The sequence below is a fragment of the Glossina fuscipes genome, unplaced genomic scaffold (genome assembly GCF_014805625.2).
Source record: "Glossina fuscipes isolate IAEA_lab_2018 unplaced genomic scaffold, Yale_Gfus_2 1, whole genome shotgun sequence".
Taxonomy (NCBI): domain Eukaryota; kingdom Metazoa; phylum Arthropoda; class Insecta; order Diptera; family Glossinidae; genus Glossina; species Glossina fuscipes.
Window position 1 is genome coordinate 14375077 of NW_023998415.1, and position 22805 is coordinate 14397881.

Below are 22805 nucleotides of genomic sequence, written 5' to 3' on the forward strand. Positions count from 1 at the left end.
TATATATATATATATATATATATATATATATATATATATACATATTCCTTTGTGCAAGTCGCGCAAAATAAGTTCAATTTATTTGAAGTTTTCCCTTTACAATATGATTTTTGTCCACCCTACGCAAATAGGGTTAAAGCATCCACATAACCAACTAACAAAAGTATTAAAAAAAAGAAGACGAAAATCCATGTTACAATAGAAGATTAGAATGCGAAATTTTCGTAGTGCATACACGTACATACCTAGGCGTTAACTGTAGCTAGCAGTAATACAAAAAAACATCAATAAAAAGTTATAAGCCACAGAGCGATTATGAAGTATAAGCAAGTAAGTAAGTGAACCTTCGAGTTTTCTACATCTTTTGGAAAATAACTTCGCATAGATTTTAATTTTTTAAGCTCACCGACAACACATTTCAATATTGTTATATTATTATTATTATTATTATTATTATTATTTTTGAATGATATAAATTATTCAACTAAAATAAGAAAGAAAAAAAGCAGTAACGAAGTAGACAATCGGTTCTATTTTAGAAATAGAAATCGGATATAAAGTCTATTAGTCTCATTAAAGTTAATTTATTAAATTGTTATATCATGTTCTGCACACGATGCATACGCTTACATGATGTGCATAGGTTTATTTGATCCGAACGTCATAAAGAAAGTGCCCACAATTTCAGATTGGAGACGCAGAGTTCTTCAGAACCCATTGGTGTGTTGCAATTATATGGATATAATAGAGGAACTAGGACAGGTTTAACCGAGGAGTAGTGCTGATGATAGTTTTCCCATGTTTGTTTTATTTAAAGGTCTAATATTTTCATGTTGTCGTGAACAGTTAGAGATGCAGAAGCAAAAGACTTTGTCGCTCGCTTAGCTTGCTCATTTCTTAACAAATTGATACAACTAAGTATTTGATCTGCGCATGTCGGAATGGTGTTTCTTAACTTATTAACGGCGGGCATGTTGAAAGTGATTGTTTCTAACACAACCAGAGTCAATAATAGTTTTTAGTTTCTTCTTACAAGTAAGATTCAGACTCTGGCTCCAGATGTAAAAGTTGAAGAACTTTCGTGAAGTAATCGATTAAGCAGGACTTTGTACTGGATCACCTATCATCAAATTTAGATTCGTTTGTTTATAGGACATACCAATGTAGGTAGAGAGCAAAATGTCGCAGCAAGAGTAGCCTCTCAAAATCCACGGATATTTAGGATTAAAATTGCGGGAAATTTGTGGGCGAATATTTAGTTCCCTAGTAGTTTTAACATTTCAACATACGACGCATTTAATTGTTTTTTTTTTGTTTTATTTGGCGCGCTGAACTCTCAAAGTTTAAATCTACATCGTTTTTACATCGTTTAAACGATCATTGATTATTTGATCATTTTCTAGTTTCGTTGCTCTTGACTGTGACGTTTCTTGATTTTCTGCTAAGATACTAAATTTGAAATATTTTTTAAAAGTGCGATTTCAATTTGTTTATGTCGTTTCGATTTCCGTGATATTTATCTGCTTATGGAACGTTTCTTAAGTTTTCAAATAGTATGATTCCAAGTATTAAGTAAGCAAGCGTGAGATGTTTAACAGTGTTACGATATAATAGAATTATGTTATGTTGGTTGCTGAATATCTTCCCTTTCGTCTTCTTTTTCAGTATCTTCATTCCAAATCTCATTGTCCGCGTGTGTATCTCCCATGAAAAGTTAAAACTCTTCCATTGTTGGCTTTTATAAAACGCGTACGTTTGTGATCTTCCTTCGAGAGATTACGAACCTTACCGGGAACCTATGATGGAAAAATGGCCACAATTTATAAAAAAAAACCGTTTCTTCGACAATTTTTTTTTTTTAGGTTAGAAGAAGAGGATAGGAGAAGAAGAAGAAGAAAAAGCCATGGAATAATAGCATTCCGGGAAGCTATATTGAATATATATTTAAGTAAATTGTTATTTTTTAAGATTAATTTTTCAAAAATACTAGAAAAATGACGCAACGGAGTCACTTTCGCGTTGCTAATGAAATATGCGGCAAGCAGTGTAGTCAGCGTAAATTTGACTCTTAAAAAACTTACTAAATCTATTCGTACGTAGTGCATTTTAAAAATATTAACTCTTTGTGTGATTTGACGAGAATTTGGATGAAAACACTGAATTTAGGTTAATTTTCAAGCGAAAGAGACAACTATTCGTTAATCGTTGCAAAAATTATTTATATATCAATTATTTGTTAATAAATCGTATATAATAAATAATATTAAACAATAATCTAAACTGATCGATTTTAATCGGTGGGGATTTCATTCCCACTAAATTTGATGTACGCTGCTTTGTTATAATTTCCTCGCTGCTTTTGCTAGACAATAATGGCTTTTCTGTACACTTTTTCAATCAGTAAAAGAAATGAGGTTTTGACACCTCTTCTGAATGTTTGAAATTATGGATATAATAGCATAACATAACATAAGCTGTCCACTGAAGGAAACGTTGGCTTTTTCGTGCACTAAAATCTCGGACTGATTCCTATGTTTTTCTAAATGTGATCAATCTGAATTTTGCCTAGATAATCGGCAGCATGATATTAGCTTGATCCACTTACGTCATCTCTGGGTAGCTCTTCTTTCTTTTTTTGTTGCGGTCAGGAGTTACTTTGTATTACAAACCCGAATTTACTTGCAGCTTCCATCTTAAACAACTTATCAAATATGTCTCGATATTAAATGATAAAGTATTAAATTAATTTGATAAAAGCATTCAGCTGTCTATTGCTTAAGGGTTAACAGGGTTGACATCATTATCGCAGCCTAAAAAGAGGAGTTTTTCGACAATTTTTTATAGATATTAGTAAATCAATATTTTTCGAGAAAAACCAAAAATCAACCTTTTTTTTTTTAATACGCTTTGTACTTTGGCCGCTTTAGTAGCTCCACTGAATGCTTTATTTGTAAAGGCAAGGCATAAGATTCATCGATTGGGCCCTGACCACCATATCCCTAGCCTTTTTTATCTTTCCACTTTTTTTTTCGACGTCCTCTCAAGTCATATGAAAAGACCGTTTTTCGGATGAAACTTCCTAGTACAAAAATTACATTTAAACCATTTTTTGATTTCGATTACATCAGTTGTATGAGAGATTATAGCATAATTGATATTTAATAAATTTTTCTCATTTTACAGAAACATTTTCCCGTGGCTATAAAATGTATTACCAAAAAAGGTTTAGTTAAAACTCAAAATCTTTTGGGTAAAGAAATTAAAATCCTTAAAGAACTGACTGAACTGCATCACGAGAATGTTGTGGCTTTATTAGATTGCAAAGAATCACAAGATTGCGTCAATTTAGTTATGGAGGTGAGTGTAAATATAATCTTTTATAATGACGGTTAAAAAACTGATCGAACACATTAAACAAGTCAGAATAGCAATTTTATGATTTATTGTAAATGCATTTATTTAAATATAGTTTCTCTTCGCATGCATTACATATCTGTATAAAATGTTAATTGCCATCCCATGTTTAAAACCTAAAGATGTACTGCTGCGTGCTCATCCATAAAGCAGTAATTTGTAGTGAATCCTCCAATGTGTCCATGTGTCCAATGTGTATATGTTTGTGTATATAGTGTGTTTAGAAAGATTTTTCAAGTATCCGAGTCGTGAGGATAAAATTTATTCAAATAAGTGCTAAGGAGGGACGCACACCTTTAGATAAGAAGAAAATTATGTACAAAAAATGAGAAAAGACAAGTGTCAGTAATATTAAAATAAAAGTACAAAATGCAAAACACAAGGTACTATTTATTTACCTTTGCCAAACTTCTTCCTTCCATGCAATTTTTTCCATCTATTCCGATGTTTAACATCATCAAATGGCTGCAAATAATCCTTCAAGTAAAGCTAATAAGATTCGGAAAGGTAAAAACTATAGACCAATATTCCTAAGAATTGGAATCAATTCAATTCCAAATTGATGTAAATGACACACAAACATGTTCGTTCAGATTCCGTGCTAAAAGTTTTTTGTTGTCCGCCCTACTAATAATTGGACTTAGTGGTAAATTTTAAATTGACTTAAGAAGAAGGAAGTCAAAAAGTAAATTAGGCTCACAAGTTTATATATTATTAACTTGTCCACAATTAGCGAAGAAATCCAATTCAATGTGTCCTTGGAATAAACGAAAAATAAGATGTTGTTGTGACCGATTGGAATCACGTTTGCATCGAACATGCAAAGTTGGTTCTCGTGAACATTCGGTTAATAGTTTTTCGAAAATATATTAGCGGGATCTAAAGTTATACATGAAAATGGAAAAAAAAATCGCGATTTTTTCGAACGTTGGCTTAGTTGCTTCTGCACGTGGACGTTTTTCAGTTTCACGTTCTTAATCGATTAAGAAGTATTCGTGTTAAGCTTCAGCGACTAAAACAACTCACAATAATTACCCATCAATTAGCCGAGTTTTCGTAGATATTGGCATATGTGTACCAAATGATATTTGCATTAAATTAGCATAAGTAGGTGTGTCCCAGAAAAAAGGGTTGACATATATAATTGACGCATTATATTATTCAAAACCCATATATGATATCTAAAGGTATCGAATTTCTTATGCTGAAGTTTTAATATAAAAACCAAATCAAATTGACAAGTGCCGTAAATCTAGTATTAAGAAAGGGGACATTTTGTCACGATTTCGTATTGATAATCCAAGATTTCTTAAATACATTTCTTTCGACACGCAAATGCCTATTGCTTCTTCAATCTGACATTTATTATTGTTTGGATTATCCTACTTCAACAAAATGATGAGTAAAGCATTAAATGAGCGACGATAAATAGAATGAATTGTTTTTTATTTTTATTGCTTTTTAATATATTAAACCATATTTAAAAATTGATTCATATATCAATCTCAGCCGATTTGAAAGTAAAATGATTTATGATTTTTGTTTGGTTTTGTACTTTATGTAAATTAAATAATTACAATAATTTCAACTCAATGGCAAATTAGTTGTGTGCGTAATTTTTTATACAAAAGAGCTTATGTAAAACATTTGATTGATAAAAAAAAAAAAATTTAAAAAAATACATATTTAAAAAAGCAAACAATAGCCTGCAAAATGCTAAATAAACCCTTCTAAACCTTAGCGTCGCAAACAGTGAAATACATAGTTCTTTATGAATATATGGAATGATAAGACAAAAAATTCAAATTCAAAAATTATTCATTATAGTAACGTATTCAAAGCAAGTTGCGCTACACTTTCAATTAAGAGATTTTATTTAATGGTATTTCTTCTGGGGTAGCGTCGGGATCTTCTTCATTTTCAGTTGGAACTTTACGTGTTCGACAGCACTTAGTTTTTATACCACCAACATCATTGCGGCATATAAGCCCAACAATTAAGCCAATAATAGATACGACCATAAGACCTGTGTGCATTGAAAATGGGGAAAAAAACAAATTAATTTCATTCTTTGTAAAAAGAAAATTATATGTTTCGAAAACCTATTAGCATCCGGTCAATAGTTTCCGGAGATACAGGAACTTGGTACGCTTCTTCGCTTCCTTTGCTTGAACTACTATTTACTACTGAGGATACCGTACTGGTATTTATAAGTAGAACACCTTCTACACTGCTACTAGTGTTGTTGTTGTTGTCGTTGTTGCTGCTGCTGCTGTTACTGTTGTTTGTCATGTAAGTCATATTAACATTTGTGTTCATTTTGGTTATGCCTACATGAAGTATTCAAACAAACCAAAAAAAAAAAAAAAAATGATTCTTTTGTCATTAAATGCAATGTAAGACAAAGTTCGTGTATTTCATATTATAAATCTTACCTTTTATTACTGTATTGTTGTTAGGCTTAATTGCAGTTAAATGTGTCCCAATCTCCTCCTTTGGCCAGCGTGGATTTGGGAATGAGCGGTCAGTTGTTAAAATTATGCTGTCATTATAATTAGTTCCTAAAACCAATTCGAAGCAACTCACATCGAAACGTTTAAAGCTAATATTATCAATAGTTTCCAATAATTCGCATAGTTTCTCGGTATTATTTTGATCCAAATCCGGCAAACTCAGCTTTATTAAATTCTTTAAAGGCGTAAACGCGAGCGTATTGATTTTCTGTCAAATTTCGGTAAGAAGAGAAGCAAAAAGTGATAACAGAAAAAAATATATATATATACAAAAAAAAAAAAAAAAAATTCAAATAAAAAAAAAACGCAAAACTAGTATTTATAAGTCTCCCTTTTGACGTACAGACAAAAACGTGAAAGAGAGAAACTTGAAAGAAGGTTTGTAACTTTGTGTTCGTAATGAACTGAAAAGCTTTTATTCTTTTTCTCTTTATCATGACAAATTAAGTGGTAAAATTTATCTCGCAGAATTTAAATGTGTGTTTTTTTTGTTGTTTTTAATACGGGCAGAAGTGTTGCCAGACGTTAGAGTTTTTTATGTTTATGTTTAATATAAATAAAAAAGGAAACTTTTAGTAATACAACAATGACTTAATGTCATGTATTTAAGATTTGATCTTGAAAAAATTATTATTATTATTTTTTTGTAATTTAAGCAATTTAATTAAGAAATAATGTTAGGAATTTCTATGCTGTGTTACATAACTAGCTTATGATATTTTATATTTCAAATCATAGGCATTGTACTTACCATACCAAAGTCATTTTGATCAATCCTCAGTACGGTTAAAGAAGGTGTATTTTTGAATGTGTCTTTAGAAATGTAAGACCAAGAACAATTACGGCAGTGAAATTCTAATAATGAGGTTTGGTTGAGTAGAGAACCTTGTTGCGGCAAGACGATAGAATTATTACTTAGATCCAACAAACTTAAATCAGTAGCTCCGTGAAAAGTGTCCGGTTCTATTGTAGTTAAAAGATTTGAAGCCAAATGTAACCTTTGCAGTCTAGTTAAGCCATTAAATATCTTTAAAAATTCAAGAAATGATAACTTGCTTAGTATAAAATTATATTTATTTTAAAATTATGAAATCATCTGCCCTCTCAAACTTACCTCCTTATTTAATTCTGTTAAATGATTATTATTTAAATTAATTTCCATCAATTTACTACGATTAGCAAAGTCTGTTCCCCGTATTAATTCGATTTGATTGTTACTTAAATCTACTTTATAAGCAGTCCTAGGTAAATCGGGCGGCACATGTTTCAGATGTGCATGAGCGCAATTAACAAATTTAAAATCCTCTAAACATAAACATTCTTTCGGACATGTTGGATCTAAAACATGATCATTACGCTTCGGTAAATCTAAAATTTGTATAAAGATGTATTAACGTAAATTTATTTTCCCATATAATTGCAATTATAATTTACTTACTAAATAAACTAAGCAAGGTTTTCACAGTAGTTGTAGTTGTTGTTGTTAATTTTTTTTTTGCTTCTTGTGCTATCGTTTTTTGTTGATCTTGACTACTATCATCTTCACTTTCATCGGAATCATAATACCCATAGTCATCATCGCGATATTCCTCACCATAGAATGAAGGTTCACCTTTTAGAGGAGTTCCTCGTCCATAATAAACGCTGTAAAAGATTTATGAAAATTGCCTTATGAAAACTTTATTTATTTCAAGCATTCATTTCGAAAGATTTATTCTGTTCGTAACCCTATCTTTCATTCGTATATCAAATAACTTAATTCATATCTTTTACCGGAAAAAAAAAAGAAAAAAAAAATCACAAAGCTCTTTCAAAACTCTGTAAATCTATCTTCTATTTGCCTAAAAAATGGTTAAATTGTACTAAATGTATGCTATTGAGGGTAACGAAGGTTCGCTTTAGGATGCACGTAGGTTTTTTTGTTTGTTTTTTTTAGCTACCCCATGCGCACCAAATTCATTTTCAATTTATAAAACACTTGAAAACACGCAGAATTATACGCTGCTTTGCAAACATTTGAGAGAATGCTGCGACGTCATATCAAGAAACTATTAAGAGAATCTTTGTGAAATACAAATGATGAGAATGAAAGAGCAATCTGTCAAATCGCTGCTGCTAATTAATAGCTTTACCGTTGTTATTTTTAATGGAAGTGCAAAAAGTCCGTAACAATCATCTTTTAATTTGAATTTTGAACAAAATATTGGACGATCTTGTTGTTGTCATTTAGTTGTCTCTGATTTAACGCTCTCAAAATCCTAGATTGTTGAGAGGCCAATTTTTTCTTGACAATGGTAGAGAAATGCTACGAGTCCTAATCTATTTGGCGTTATTTTTGTCAAGTTGTGGTGACGACAGCATATTGGAATGATAGCATCTGTATGTTGCGCTGACAACAATACTCGACGCCGTCGATCGAGGGGACACATTTATTGTTATATTGTTTTAAAAGTGACTTACTCTTATTTTTCACCTTTATAGTTCCCCAAGAATCATGAAATTAAGTGAGTTCTTCGTTATAGATATATACAGTCACGACATTATCACGAAATTATAATAAAAAAAAGATGAAAAGGAGACAGGAATTTATAAATTTTTTTTGTGATAAAACTCTTTAGGAAAGCAATATTTCTATATCGAAAGCCACCACCTAACTAACAGCGAGATCAGTGAGTTAATAGTCTTAGTTGTCTGTAGACTTGATTATCGTAAAGTAAAGCAAAATAAAATTTCAAAACTCTTTTCTGCCGGTATTAACCCAATTTCAAATTCAACCAAGCCAGTGTGTATTTAACTTTGTAATGTATGCGAATTGGTGTGAAAATGCAGATATAAAAGTTAATAAATGATATATGGATTAGGAATTTAGTAAGGATTTATGCCTTAATGTTCATTCATATTGCTGATTGGGCCGGAATTGTTTATTCGTATTCGTTGTTTTCGACACGAGTAGTTTCGATAGACAAGTAAAGAAATATAATGTCTTTTAAAGATAGGAATAGGAGAAGAGAACTATTGTTAGGGATAATATTTTTAAAAACAGGTGAACGTAATACATTTTATAATGGAAAAAGACATGGAACCATTAGGTCTCTTTAGTGGGTAGTGGGAGAAAAGCTCCTCCACTAAATCTATAGAGTCAGAAAGCGAACAAATAGGGTGATTAGGGGAGGCGGGGCAAAAGGATGATTGGAAATTGTACGGATGTAGAGATCCCACAATCCATACTTTTATTTGATTTTGCATGCAATGGAGATAAAGCGCAGTATTCAATATTTTTTCTTTCTACAATATTTAACATTTGCATATATATACATAAATCCGTTCTATTTTTGAATTTGATTAATTTAATTGCAAAGTCTATGCCAGGGAATTGCACAACCTAAACAAGGTGCAACGCAGGCGATTCGAATGAATCAATTTTATCCGCACGTGTAGCGTAAGGACAATGCATTACAAAAAAAGAAAAAAAAAAAAAAAGAATAAAAATGAATTAACGAATGACTAAATAATGAAAAAGAGGAATCACAAGCATACGAACTGCGCACTGTTTGATGATAGTGCGTTGAAATCGGACCGAATGAACGAGTGAAAGTAAATAAATTTGTAAGCCGAGAGAGAAGAAGGAAAGAAGTCACACCGGTAGTGTAATGTAAGGGAGGAAAAGCTCAAATAATCAAGAAAAAGAGAAAGAGAGAGAGAGAGAGAGAGAGAGAGAGAGAGAGAGAGAGAAAAGAGGCTATTTGGTAGCGTGTGCTTATTATTTGTCTTGATTTTATTTAGTGTTTTCACATCTCATGGTGTTGCATTCTATTCAAAAATATATATGTTAAGATGGTCATGCAATTTTCAAAGGAAATACCAAATGGATTGAAAAAATTAATATATCTTTCTTCCTCGTATAAAACAAATTATGCACTAATTGATTTACGGGAATTTTTTATTTATTTGTTTTTTTTTTTTTTAAACGCGTATAGAATAATATAAAATAGAATTTTCATATATATTTTTGCGATAAATTTCGCGATAATCGTATAAATTTTATTTAATGATTAAAAAAACATGATTTAATATATTTATTTATTTATGTATATGCGGAATACATATGTGAATAGTTAAATATTGTGTGCTTTGTTTAAAAAAAAGAAAAAAAAAAAAAAAAAATTCAATAAATTTAAACTTTGTACTTAAAAAAAACAGAGAGAGAGAGAGAAAGATAGAGAAAATTTGATCAAATTTTGATTACATTGTTTAGAAAAGACGCTTTTTTTTGTTTTTACCCAATCTTGCTCCCAATTTCTCTTTCCTTTTATATTTCGTTCGCTTCCGTAGACTATCTCAATATTAGAAGTTTATACTAAATAAATATAGAGCGTATAACGCATACAGCATATATAAAGCAACTAAAGCAGGTATAGACCAAATACAATTAAGAGGGTCGGTTCAAAGGTCCCTCTTCTAATAAAAATGAATGTGTAAAAAAAAAACGTAAATCTGTTTGAATGTAGATATATATATATATATATATATATATTCAATAAATTTCATTATCTTTGAACTTTGGTAAACTCAATTCAAGGAGGGTTTCTGTTACGAAAATTTTTGTAGGCTGTGTCACGTTAAGACTTATGATTTGTCAAGTTATTAAAATTCATTAAAGAAATTAATAATTATACAAACCTTACGCTTAATATAAATATTAAAAATAATCCAAACTTATAAGAGACATGCATTGTTGTTGCTATTAATTTTTTTGATTTTGTTTAATATATATATATATATATATTTTTTTTGTTTTAATTTTGTTAATATTTTTTTTGTTTATTTTAATAAATTAAACTTTATTTTGTTTGGTTTGTTTCTTCTTTTTTTTTTTTTATTATTATTCGTTTACATTTTTTTCAAACTGTTCCAATAATATGTATAATCCTTTAGTATTATTTTTCAATAATTCCACTTTTTTGAAAATTCGCTTTATTAAGGAAATTCATCGCTTTGATTGAACACTTACAATAACCATTACACCATTAATTAACTTGTATGTCTTTTTCATTTATTTATTTATTTATTTATTTATTTAATTTTTTTTTTGTACATAGGGTTGAAAATTTGTTTAAAGGTGAAAATAAATGACGAAACCCATTTTTTAAAATATTGTTTTAAATAAACATAAATAAATATTGTCGCTTAAAATTTTCATAGTTGTGTATGAATTTTATACAAACCGCACAAGAAACCATAAGAAAAATAATAATTCAATCAGATGTTTGTGCTAATTACAAATATTATTATTATTATTATCAAACTCTCTCCCTCTCATTCTCTCTATCCCTTTATCACTCTTCATCTCGAACCACTCTCTCCGGCTCTTGTGCTCGTACGTGTACGTGTGTACGCATATGTGACAAGATATCTTTCGCTTCTTCTTCTCAATATTCGTATTGGTATTGTCAAAATAAAGAAACCCATAAGCCATACATTGTTTTGATGAATAGGAACATTCTGTTGAAATCTGGTCTATGATTACGATTATCTAAGGCTTGGTGTAAAATGTAGAATTAGAAGTTCGTCAATGTGTGTGTGTGTGTGTGTGTGTGTGTAAATAAAATTCGGAATGAATCATCAGCAAAAATTCTTTTCTCAAGTACCCGTTCAATGCGATTTTCTTGTACGTCTAAGAAGGAATTTAATACATACATAGTATCAATCTATATAGAGAATAAGTAGAAAAACAATGTCAAACATTTCTGGTTGATCTTTAGGAAATATTTACAATCTACAATTCTAACAATTTCTTTGAAAGAATTGAAGATTTGCGAGACACATAAATTAATTATTTTTCTTTTTAAAGAAAAGTGTTACGGAAAAGGAGATTTCTTTGTTTTAGTCAACCTCTCACGCATGATGATTGAGGTTTATACACTAACTTAGCTGAATTTCGAACAAACATATATAAACCCATCTCCTTTTTCACACACAGTCGTCGATATGTTTCATAGAAAACCACCCCGGAAAAAGACAATCGTGTAAAAAAATATGTACATGCAACATATGGTAAATTGGGGATATATTCCATAGCATAAAAAATCGTTTAAGATGAATAAAAAAAAAAACCAAACATTTTCCCAAAAAGCCATGCAAGAAAAGTGATGATGTCATCCATTTACATATATATTTAGGAAATAAAAAATAATTAATTTCATCAACTATTCATCGCTACTGGATGAAAAGCGTCTACATTTACTACGGACTGGATCAAAAATGCTATCAGAAATATATATGTTCAGTACAACTGTCGAGGCTGATTCAAATGACATATTTCTTTCATTATTAAACCGTTATAAAATCTATTATTAGCAACTGGGGATAAACTGATCGACTTCTCATCCTGGTGATTCCCCCAGCTGTATTTTATTGCTGTATACATAAACTTCTGTAAAACATTGTCAACATCAGAATTTAAATAAGAATTTTTTTTGCGATTCGTGCTAAAGCAAGAAATTCGGGTAAAAAAGTCTTATTGGTCTTATTGATGAACCTAATTATCTCAAAATCGGTGGATATATATGTATATCCCCCAATATGTATATATATGTATATATATATATATATGTATTGTTTATATATATATATATATATATATATAAATCAATTCTATGTAAAATTGTTTAACGCAAAACACTTCAAGTGAATTTTTTACTTTTTACGCGTCATTTTTTGGAGTTTTTACTAATGCATATTTTTGTTTATACTCGTAGCGTGCATTCATTTGAAATCTCATGTATGTGTTTTATCATCTATCAATGACATTAATATTTAAATTAGGAGAAAAAAAAAGGACAACTGAAATAAGTATAAATATCGATTAGATCGAGAATAGATTTTTTTTGAAACTTTGAAGTTTCGAAGACTGAAGAGTTCAGAATCTCTATTAACAATTGAAGAGTTTTCGTAAGTTATGCGATCATCGAGATTCCTTTTAAATCTGAAATACATTCATTTCCTAATTATTTTTCACATAAAAACAAAGTACGAAAACAAGAAAGAACTTCATAAAGGACTTTATTCTATATTTATAATATAGAGAAAGAGAAAGAACGAGAATGGGAGAGCTAAACCAGGAATTTATGTTACTATACACGATACACAATTTCCGCATGTAAATCAAAGTTGTTATCAAATATATCGATAATGTTATCATACAAGCATAAGTGAAGACTATGCGACAAATGATGCGCTGCACTGTTGTTACACTAATTTGCGATCTTATAAAATAAAAGTCAACAAAAACTAGGTACTAAACTATTGTGGATTGTCGTCTCCTTCAATTTATTTTAATATATTTTAATATATTAGCAAAAGTAGAGAATCCAGACAGTTGTGTATATGTAGTTTTTTTTTTTTTTTTTTTTCATTACATTTTTACATCACAATACATATAACATTTCCTTACTTAATTTATATTGAAAATTTCGTTCGATTGTTGTTTTACATTTCCTAATCGCCACTGAAACTTATATCCTAATCTTGGTATTTTTTTTTATTGTAGTAATGATATGAAAAGTAAATGAAAAATTGAAGCAATTCCTAATCAAATTTTCTATCGTCGATTCGTCATAACTGATCTATTATTTCGTTTGTAACACACGCAGAAATACTCAACGAGATTCTGTAATGTTTATATTCTTATTCAGTTTAAGATACGTAATACGAGCTCGTCCGACCATGAATTCGTCCAATCGGTGCAGCTTTAACTACACTTGTACAATTTCCTTCATTCGTTTGCCTTTCTTGTATGCATTTGAAATGTCATTTGAAATTTTTATACTTGTTTTTGTTTATAACACATTTATTAAGAACTTAATCCTAAGAAGAATGTAGTTTTTCCATTTATTTTTTTGTTATTTTCTATCTTTATATTTGAAAAAGATTACTGAGATTTTCTTATATATCTACGCTTCGCTAGGCCAGACAGTTTTCCGAATTAATAACATTTAGATTATTCGAAAAGTTCATACATGTTTATAATATTGCTAATGACCTTTCTTATCACTCTCGTGAGTTCTTCGTGCATAGTTAATTAGAAAGAAATTTACATTTCATTTAAATAGATTTAAGAGCGCTTAATAAAAAATATCGCTATTGAATGGAAAAATCAAGTAAATCGAAGCGAGAACTCGCTCAAAATTGATCATAAAATCCTTATTTGAATGAATGAGGCGCGGAGTATATAAAAAAATCTATGCAATTACCTATAAAAGTTCCTGTCAATTATATCAAAATATAATTTGGAATATATACGATGCGATGCATAATGAGCGAATGAATGCATTTTCACTCTATTTAGTAAACAAATTATTGTCAATGAAAGCGTATTAAAAAATTTGACAAAAGCCGAAGATAATTTCTTTCTTTCTTTTTTTTTTTCTTTCTTTTTCATTTCTTGTATTTATTGGATAATGTTATTCAATAACATATCTAAAACAATTATCAATAGTGCTATATTAAATCATATAACCAAACTTTCAAAAATAATCAATTATTTATTTTTATATTTATATTACTACAATTTACATATTTCGTATTAGTAGTACGTAGATTTTGTTTCTCTTTTCATTATTAATATTATAGCATTATTATTATTATTATTATTATTATAGTGAAGTCATTGTATTTTTGTAAATTTTATCGCTCCTCGTTGTGCTCACGGTATATGTAGTACCATTTATTACATTATTTAACAAGAAATAAAAAAAAAAAAAATAAAAAAATGTATAAACTTGGTATATAAAGCTATAAGTACATATACGCATATATCACATTATTAACTTTGACAAAAATGAAAGAAATTCATATTTCATGCTCGTAAGTACATTTTTTTTTTTTATATTTTGTTTGTTCCGCATTCATCAATAGCTTTTTTTGTTTTAACTTTCCATTTTTCGATTTTTTGTTTTATCTCTTTTTGTTTTTTTTTTTTTTTTTCTACTACTATTTTACTTCAAATTCTTTATTCTACTACTTGCTTCGCTACCGTTTTAGTATAAACTGTTGTATTGTGAGGAGATATGGCTAGTATTAAATAATTAATGCTTTTTAAGCTTTTGAGTGATGAGTGCAAAGAGAAACAATACTCTCTTTTACTTTTGGGTTTCATTTATTGCATGAATTTTGCGAGAGTGCATAAGCAATATAGATTTTTATTCATTGATTCGCGCACACATGCACACATGATATCCCTTCTCTTTTTAAATAATAAAATGTTTTTGTTTTGGCTCTTTGGGTCTTGTAGAGAATTTTTGCTACTCTAGAAATTGTTTATATAAAATGTTTTCTCTACATTGGGTAAATAATGAGAATAAATAAAAAAGCTATATACATATATATATTAGCTATATAAATCTTTGCGATGCTCATCACCTAAAGTAGTTTTTCATTTAATTATAGGTCAAGTACTTTTCAATTTTTCGGTTAGGTATAATAAATGTTGGAACTAAATTTACTATCGATATACGACGACGTCTAGATGTAAACATTTAAAGTTTTATTTTTATGCTTTCGTTTTGTTATTCATTTACACGACGGTTTGTTTTATAAATTTTTGGCGCTTTAAGAAGCTAACTTTGTAACCGGTTGTTTTAACCACCTAAATATCTTTGATTTATTTAATATTGTTAACAAAGTTGTGGCATAAACTAAGGAAGAATAAATAAAAGTAAAGTACTACAGTGGACCATGGCTCCGATTCGAGCCATTTGGCCCAAAATATGGCCAAGAAACAAAAAAGCGAAATGGACAGACGGGACAGATTGTATCGATTCAGAATCTGATTCAGATAGCGATTGCTTGATTGATTGAAGGTTTAATTTATTTAACATTCTTTTGCTCATCAAAATAAGTTTTCATGTGTTTTGCTCTAATAACGATATCATTGATTTTCAATTAAAAAAAAAAAAAAAAATTGTAATAATACCAATGTGAACAGGTGTTGTTGATTTGGATAAATATAACAAATATATAGAGAGAGATATTTACGAAAAGTTGGCAATTATTTTTGCTTCTACTTTTGTCGAATAAAAGAAAATGTTTACCTTTTAGTCTTTTAAAATGCATTGTTTGTTTATTACGAACAATAATCTCTGAATATCAATCAGAAATATCAGAAATACATTTTTGAATAATTTGTTGGAAATTGTGTGAGACTACTATTATTATTCGCTTTTTATTTTCATTCTTTTTTTCAGTATTGCAATGGCGGCGATTTAGCTGATTATCTCAATGTTAAAGGTACCTTGAGTGAGGACACAGTTAGATTATTTCTTATACAGCTCGGTTAGTGCGTGTGAATTGATTATTGAATTTTGTTTAGAAAAGAAATTAAATTAAATTAAATTTGTAATTTCTCGTATTATAGCTGGAGCCATGAAGGCTCTCTACACTAAAGGAATTGTGCATCGCGATCTTAAACCACAAAATATATTATTGTCGCACAATTATGGGAAAGCTTTGCCAGCACCATCGAAAATTACCCTAAAAATAGGTAAGCAGCCATGTAATATTGTATTTGTATATGTTGTTAAATTTAAACTTTTTAATGTTTTTTAATGTTAGCTGATTTTGGGTTCGCTCGATTTCTCAACGAGGGTGTCATGGCTGCCACTTTGTGTGGTTCTCCCATGTACATGGTATGTTGGACTATAATTTCCGTTTTTGTTTTTCTTTCTAAATTTTACTTTATGCTATTATCAGCATGATAAGGTATGAAATTATTAAAATCTTTAGGAAATATTAAGATGACAATCGCTGTTAAGATATTTTTTGTTGAACAAAGAATATAATTATTTGCTAAGATTCGGCTTAAGGAATTTATAAAATTTATTAACAACAAACAACTAAGTCAGCAGTTAAATATGTTGAAGTTTCTATAGGGAAATTTTTCTCTTTTCTAAGCAAGAGGGCGTAGAGACTCTGCCAATTTTGTTAATATTATTTATTTATTTATTTATTTTATTTTATTATATTATTATTGTTTTATATATTTGTCTATATATTTGTTGGTTTATTTTTGGTTTGTTTAGGCTCCTGAGGTTATTATGTCTTTACAATACGACGCCAAAGCTGATTTATGGTCATTAGGTACCATTGTTTATCAATCTTTGACTGGTAAAGCACCATTTTATGCACAAACACCAAATGAATTAAAACATTATTATGAAACAAATGAAAATTTGGCGCCCAAGTGAGTACACAAATTTATTTATTTATTTATTTATTTTTTTTCAAATAAAATACATCTAAAAATATACATTATGTTATCGTTGTTGTTATATGTCATTTTCATTCAATAATTAGAATACCGAGTGGTGTATCGGTGGAATTGCGCGATTTGCTGTTGGGCATGTTGCGTCGCAATGCCAAGGACCGCATTTCATTTGAAAGCTTTTTCAATCATCGTTTCTTGCAAGGCAAAAAAGCCGTTGCCTCACCTGGTTAGAAATTAAATGCTTTAAAAATTATTTTTATTTATATTATTTTTTCATCTTCTTTTTCATATTAATTTCGTAGGAGATATTCCAGCATCTTTGTCTATGGGTACAACACCACCTACTAAGTCAAAGAGTCCATTGCAACAACAATTAGAGCAACAGCAGCAGCAACAGCAGCAACAATTACAAAAGCAATTGCAACAACAGAAACATCAGCAACTAAAAATGGATCCAGACGACGAACCAGATGAAAATGCAGGTAAGTAGTTTTCATTTTTTTTTTTTTTACAGTATAATGGCAATTGTAATAGAATAAATGTATTATTTTACAAAATTCTTTATGCTCGAAAATCTTTCATTATATTAAAAATTTATCGTAGTAAAATTAATATTGTTTTCAATTTTCTAATTTTTTTTTTTTTTGTAGTTTCTGTGGTTGAAAATCCGGCTATTTGTGCAACGATCACTAATGTTGGTGTTTTGTGTGAAAGTGAAAACAACAGTGTATCTTCGGGGTCACACGAGGATTCTGATGATTTTGTTCTGGTACCCAAAAATCTTCCCGAAGATCAACAAGTTATCGACTATGAAAACAAGTACATGATCTAGTTTGTTCGTAAATTGTGAATGTTTTAGACTCAATTTTTTTTTATTAGGCATTCCGCTAAACAAGTCCAACAACAATCGCAAGCTCCAATAGTTATTAATCAAAATCAATCCAGTCCTCCCCGACCTAGTAGCTTGCCTATTTCTGAACCTAAACCGGTTCCAGCCCCGGTTCGTAAGTATTCCACCAACACAAATGCAGCTACAGCTCCGGGTGGCACACCTTTAGATAAGAATGTTTCTGTTCGTTATAAGGCAAATAATGAGCAAATTGCCTCACCAAAATTGTCGACGACCGGGCAGGCAATAAGTGCTCCACAAATACCCCGATCGCAACCGATTAGTGTTAAACAGCGACCAGAACATCGTAAAAATAGCGTCAGTAATGATATAAATTCCATATCACCACCGGCTTTACAATTTGCCATTGGCACACCGCCAACAGGTCGTCATCGTTCTGCTTCGGGAGGTTCCTTATCGGAAACTCCTCCCCCAAGTGCGCCTTGCACATGGCAAGTGAGTCCAGGTGGTCCAACTCAGTCGCCATTGCGCCGTTCCGGACATAGTTCTCCTGTGCTTCCGTCCGCTCTTACTAAACTTCCTACTTTGGGTAGCCCAACTTTAACGATAGGTTCTTTGGGTTCGGGCAACGGTTCGATTTCAGAAAATAACAATCAATATCCCATGTTGGGTCCAAGAGCTTTCACATTACCCGAAATGGCTGCTACGGGTGGCTTGCATACTCTCTTAGACACAAGTGGTAATACTGGCGGAGGGGTTGGATCCGAGACTCATAATCTGAATGCATTCCATGTCCCCGAATTATCTGAGGAAACACTCATGGACCGGGAACACAATGAGACTTTATCGAAATTAAATTTTGTTTTGGCTCTTACCGATTGCATACAAGAAGTCGCTGATTCACGTTGCGCACCATTATCAGCTCTAATGGCTGCAAGCAACAATGATCAACCACAAATCCCACCGCATGCCCCTGAACATTGTAAACGAGCTGAACGTCTAGTATTGTTGGTAAGGGCTTTGCAACTTTTATCGTCTGGCTTAAATTTGGCCTCGCAGCAATTGCGTAACGGTGATTTGAAGCCTTCGTCAAACGTTAAGAACGGTAAGTTATATATAATTGAAACATTTTCTCAAGTATCCTAAAGACTTTCCATTGTTTTTCGCAAGCTTTGCTTACCATGAACTCAAAGTATCGCAATATATTGTTTGAATCGAAGAAACTTAATGGTACCGGCTTACTGCAAAAAGCCAATGCGTTCAATATAACCGCTGATAAAATACTTTACGACTACGCTTTAGATATGGTGAGGTCTTCTTTTTAACAAAAGAATTCGCGTAATTCTTTTCTTTTTGTAATAATTAAAAATTTTATTTTTCCCTTAGTGTCAGGCTGCTGCGTTAGATGAATTGCTAAGTAATACCAAAAATTGCTTCGAACGCTACAATACCGCTCATATATTATTACATTCATTGGTACAAAAATGCAATCATCCACAAGATAAAATGCTACTAAATAAATGTAAGTGGAATAAAAGCTATTTACAAATATGAGACAGAGCTACTTACTGGTTGGTTGGTTCACAAAACTTAATTGAAAAATCGAATCTAACTTAAGCTTACATAATTTCAAGATGGCTGACCTTAAAATACGTCCGAAATTGTAATTGTAAGCGGAATAGATCTGACACTTGAACGATCGATGAGTATAGCATGGATGGACATTACCAATCATAAGTTATTGCTAACAATAGCTTGTTGAAAGCCCTGCGCTTGATCCCATTTTATTCAGTAATTGTTCTTTAAATATTTCATGAGGTATCTCGAGTAGATAGATAGCTTAAGGGCTCATAAAAAAAAAAGAAAAAAGGGGAAATAAAATAGTTAGAATAACTCCATATTTCGATAGCCGATATGAAAATTACATATTTTATATATATATATATATATATATATATATATTTGACATGGCTATAGTATGGGTTTATACTTGGCTCACTCGTTTTTCTGTTTATCATAATAATTTTTACGCAATTTGCACAATTTATGCACGACGGCTGTGTTATGCCAGTATCCATAGATACAGTCCGATCCCAATTATATCCTCCATTAGTTATAAGAATTTTTATCGTTTATCGTTTGTTTCTATTCGACTTTTGTTGAGCAGAAAAATGTTGTCCTTTTAATTCTAATTACAGATCGAGATGCGGTGGAAAAACGTTTAAATATATTACAACAACAAGGCTACATATATGTAACTGATGAGAATTCGTAAATTTTTCTCAGTTTGTGTCCAGATGGAAAAGATGGACAGAACAATAAGAGAGCACGTAAAACACAAATGATTTAAATGATTTTGAATTTACAAAAAAAAGAAAAAAAAAAACAAAAAAAAAAAAAAATATCTTAGCGTGTATTTTCTATGATCATTACTGTAATTTTATTGTTTCAATTATTTTTTAAAAAATTTTAAATTTAAAGAGCAGCCTTAACATTAAATGCTGAAAAAAATACGATTGAGATCGCTTCCCGTATGAACGGAATATTTACTTATATACGGTGCGAATTCCTTTCCCCCAAATTCAATTCATTTAATGTAATATAATTTAAATGAATTTATATACATATATATATATATATATATATATATAGTTTTGCTTCTATTATGCCAAAGTTTCGATTCTCTTTCCCTTCTCAGTTATGTTTATGTGTTGGTAGAGCTAGTGAGAATCGCTTATGAGGACGAACAATTAAGTCATGATTATAATTCTTTTCACAATTTCTTTAATAAATTTTCAGTATTCGTATCCCTATTGAATATAGGAAATAATTGATTATATCATTATTTGTTTCATTTCTAAGATGATTAATTAACTTTGGCCAACTGAAGATTGATTTCTGACAATTTCTTAATTTTTGACAACTTGATGGATTGATTATTTGATTAATTTTTGGAGTATTTTTTTCATTTTTTTTTTTTTTTTTTTTCTAATAATTTATGCGTCTTTTAAGTGGTCAATCGAACGAATCAATAATCATAAAAGAAAGTAATATTGAAGATTGAATTAGTTCGATATGTTAAACGCTATCCAACTACAAATTAATATTATCAAAATAATATATTTGCGGTCCAAAACCCATATCGAGTCCATCCACTCGCTTATATCGAAATCCAATTGCAATTTGTTAGCAACACGCCTCGATGATAGGATTTGATTGCTTCTGAATCGTGAATAGTTTTTTTAAAAACGTATTTTAGACGAATTATATTCGTGATATAATCAACACTTTTTTTGGCTTTCTTTCCTACATTGCTTTATTTTATGCACATTTGTATCAAGTTTTCTTTACGACTTTGTGTAAAAAATTGTAATGACAGCTTAAAAAAAAAAAAAAAAAAACAAACAAACAAACAAAACAAACCAAATTTAATAAATTGAAATAAATATATGGATTGTCTATTTGAAAGTTGCAGCTCCTTTTTCTTAATGGCTCGGTATTTTGTTTTATTTCGATATCAATTTCGAAATTTTCTCCTCCCATTTATATACATCGTTTCTTGATCATCAAAGATTTTTAGTATTTTTCTCTGTTTCTTTTAAACTGTTTTTTTTTTTTATTTTTTTTTTTTATAATGATCACATTTTCCGGATCTTATACGGTTGCTTCCGGTATCAAGCACTCGACTTATCGCAGAAATGATCGGCCGGCTATCTTCGTTTAACGCTATTGCTTTCCATCGTCAATTCCTATTAGCGAGATATCCAATCCAGCTGCTCTTCTACGATGTAGGTGAGAGCGATTTCTTCTCATGTTCTGGCTTTTTCGCCTTCCATTTTCAGTTTTAATGATTAATTTAGTAATAACTGATTTATTTTTTTTTTTCTTGGCACTATATTCATTTATATATTGTCCAGCAAAAAAATCTACAAAATATATATATATGTATGACTTAAATGAAATTAAGAATAGACATATACTAATTAGCCTCTCTTTAGAGTTTGCCATCTTTGGCGCGAGGACTCAAGGCATATAATGCTGTGGACTAAATCTTAATCTTAAAACAATTATGACTGAATCTTAATAAGCTCTTCGCTTCGCATGTAATTACGAAGCACATTTTCGATCAAACGCTCGCACTTCTGAATAGACTATGGGATTATCTATATAGTAAATAATATGATATATGGATACGTGGGAAATATGAGATTTTACATTCGTTATCGAAAGAAAATTTATTTGTTAATGTGAATGTTCTCATTCCACGATTCGTTACAGTTGGATTAAAAATTGTGCTCAACATTGGTCGATTTTCTAATTGATCGGCTGTGTAGAAATCAGAATTACAAAGTTTACAAAAAAAATTATAAAAAGAAGAAGCAATTAGGGAATTTTTTTATTTTTTCAGTTTATTATTTTTTATTTCTTCTTTAATGACTCTACAATATCACAAACAATTATATTTTTATATTTAATATTATGGTGGATTAGTATCCGTGATATCATTATTCAGCTTAATATATATTCAGCAAGATATATATATATATATATATATACCTTTCTCTTCTTATCTTTTCTTTTTTGTTCTGTCAAATGCTGATACTAAAAACGTTAATGATAATAATAAATAATAGTACTACTGATAATTAAAGGGATAAATAATAATAATAATTGTGGATTGAGTAGTAATAACTAAAATGAATAGATAATTAAGTATTGATTAATATAAAGAAATAAACTGGATTTTGTTAAAAAAAAAAAAAAA

General features: G+C 30.1%; 2 protein-coding genes across 5 annotated transcripts in view; one reads left to right on the forward strand and one right to left on the reverse strand.

The window, feature by feature from the left end:
* LOC119632695 (serine/threonine-protein kinase unc-51) overlaps window positions 1-21529 on the forward strand; it is a 23382-nt gene extending 1853 nt beyond the window's left edge. The window contains exons 3-14 of one of the 2 annotated variants that reach the window (XM_038025734.1): window positions 3184-3357; window positions 16172-16259; window positions 16342-16467; window positions 16539-16612; window positions 17006-17166; window positions 17280-17416; window positions 17493-17672; window positions 17841-18009; window positions 18070-19145; window positions 19211-19347; window positions 19427-19562; window positions 20239-21529. In XM_038025734.1, coding sequence (XP_037881662.1) covers window positions 3184-3357; window positions 16172-16259; window positions 16342-16467; window positions 16539-16612; window positions 17006-17166; window positions 17280-17416; window positions 17493-17672; window positions 17841-18009; window positions 18070-19145; window positions 19211-19347; window positions 19427-19562; window positions 20239-20315 — 2535 coding nt within the window. In that variant the 3' untranslated portion in view covers window positions 20316-21529. Of the gene's footprint in view, window positions 1-3183; window positions 3358-16171; window positions 16260-16341; window positions 16468-16538; window positions 16613-17005; window positions 17167-17279; window positions 17417-17492; window positions 17673-17840; window positions 18010-18069; window positions 19146-19188; window positions 19348-19426; window positions 19563-20238 lie in introns of those variants that run through there. The other variant, XM_038025735.1, reaches the window with a different exon arrangement.
* LOC119632697 (decorin) lies at window positions 3627-14517 on the reverse strand. 3 transcript variants are annotated; one of them, XM_038025736.1, is made up of 8 exons: window positions 14502-14517; window positions 14180-14426; window positions 7366-7571; window positions 7042-7295; window positions 6679-6954; window positions 5850-6135; window positions 5517-5744; window positions 3627-5440 (listed from the first exon to the last, which is right to left on the reverse strand). In XM_038025736.1, exons 2-8 carry the CDS (start codon window positions 14365-14367, stop codon window positions 5277-5279), a joined length of 1602 nt encoding a protein of 533 aa, XP_037881664.1. In that variant the 5' UTR covers window positions 14368-14426; window positions 14502-14517; the 3' UTR covers window positions 3627-5276. The 3 variants fall into 3 exon arrangements, with proteins under 3 accessions (XP_037881664.1, XP_037881665.1, XP_037881666.1); XM_038025737.1 differs by having other exon boundaries at window positions 14180-14405; window positions 14502-14516; XM_038025738.1 differs by lacking the exons at window positions 14180-14426; window positions 14502-14517 and adding an exon at window positions 10608-10660.
* Window positions 21530-22805: the final 1276 nt, after the last annotated feature.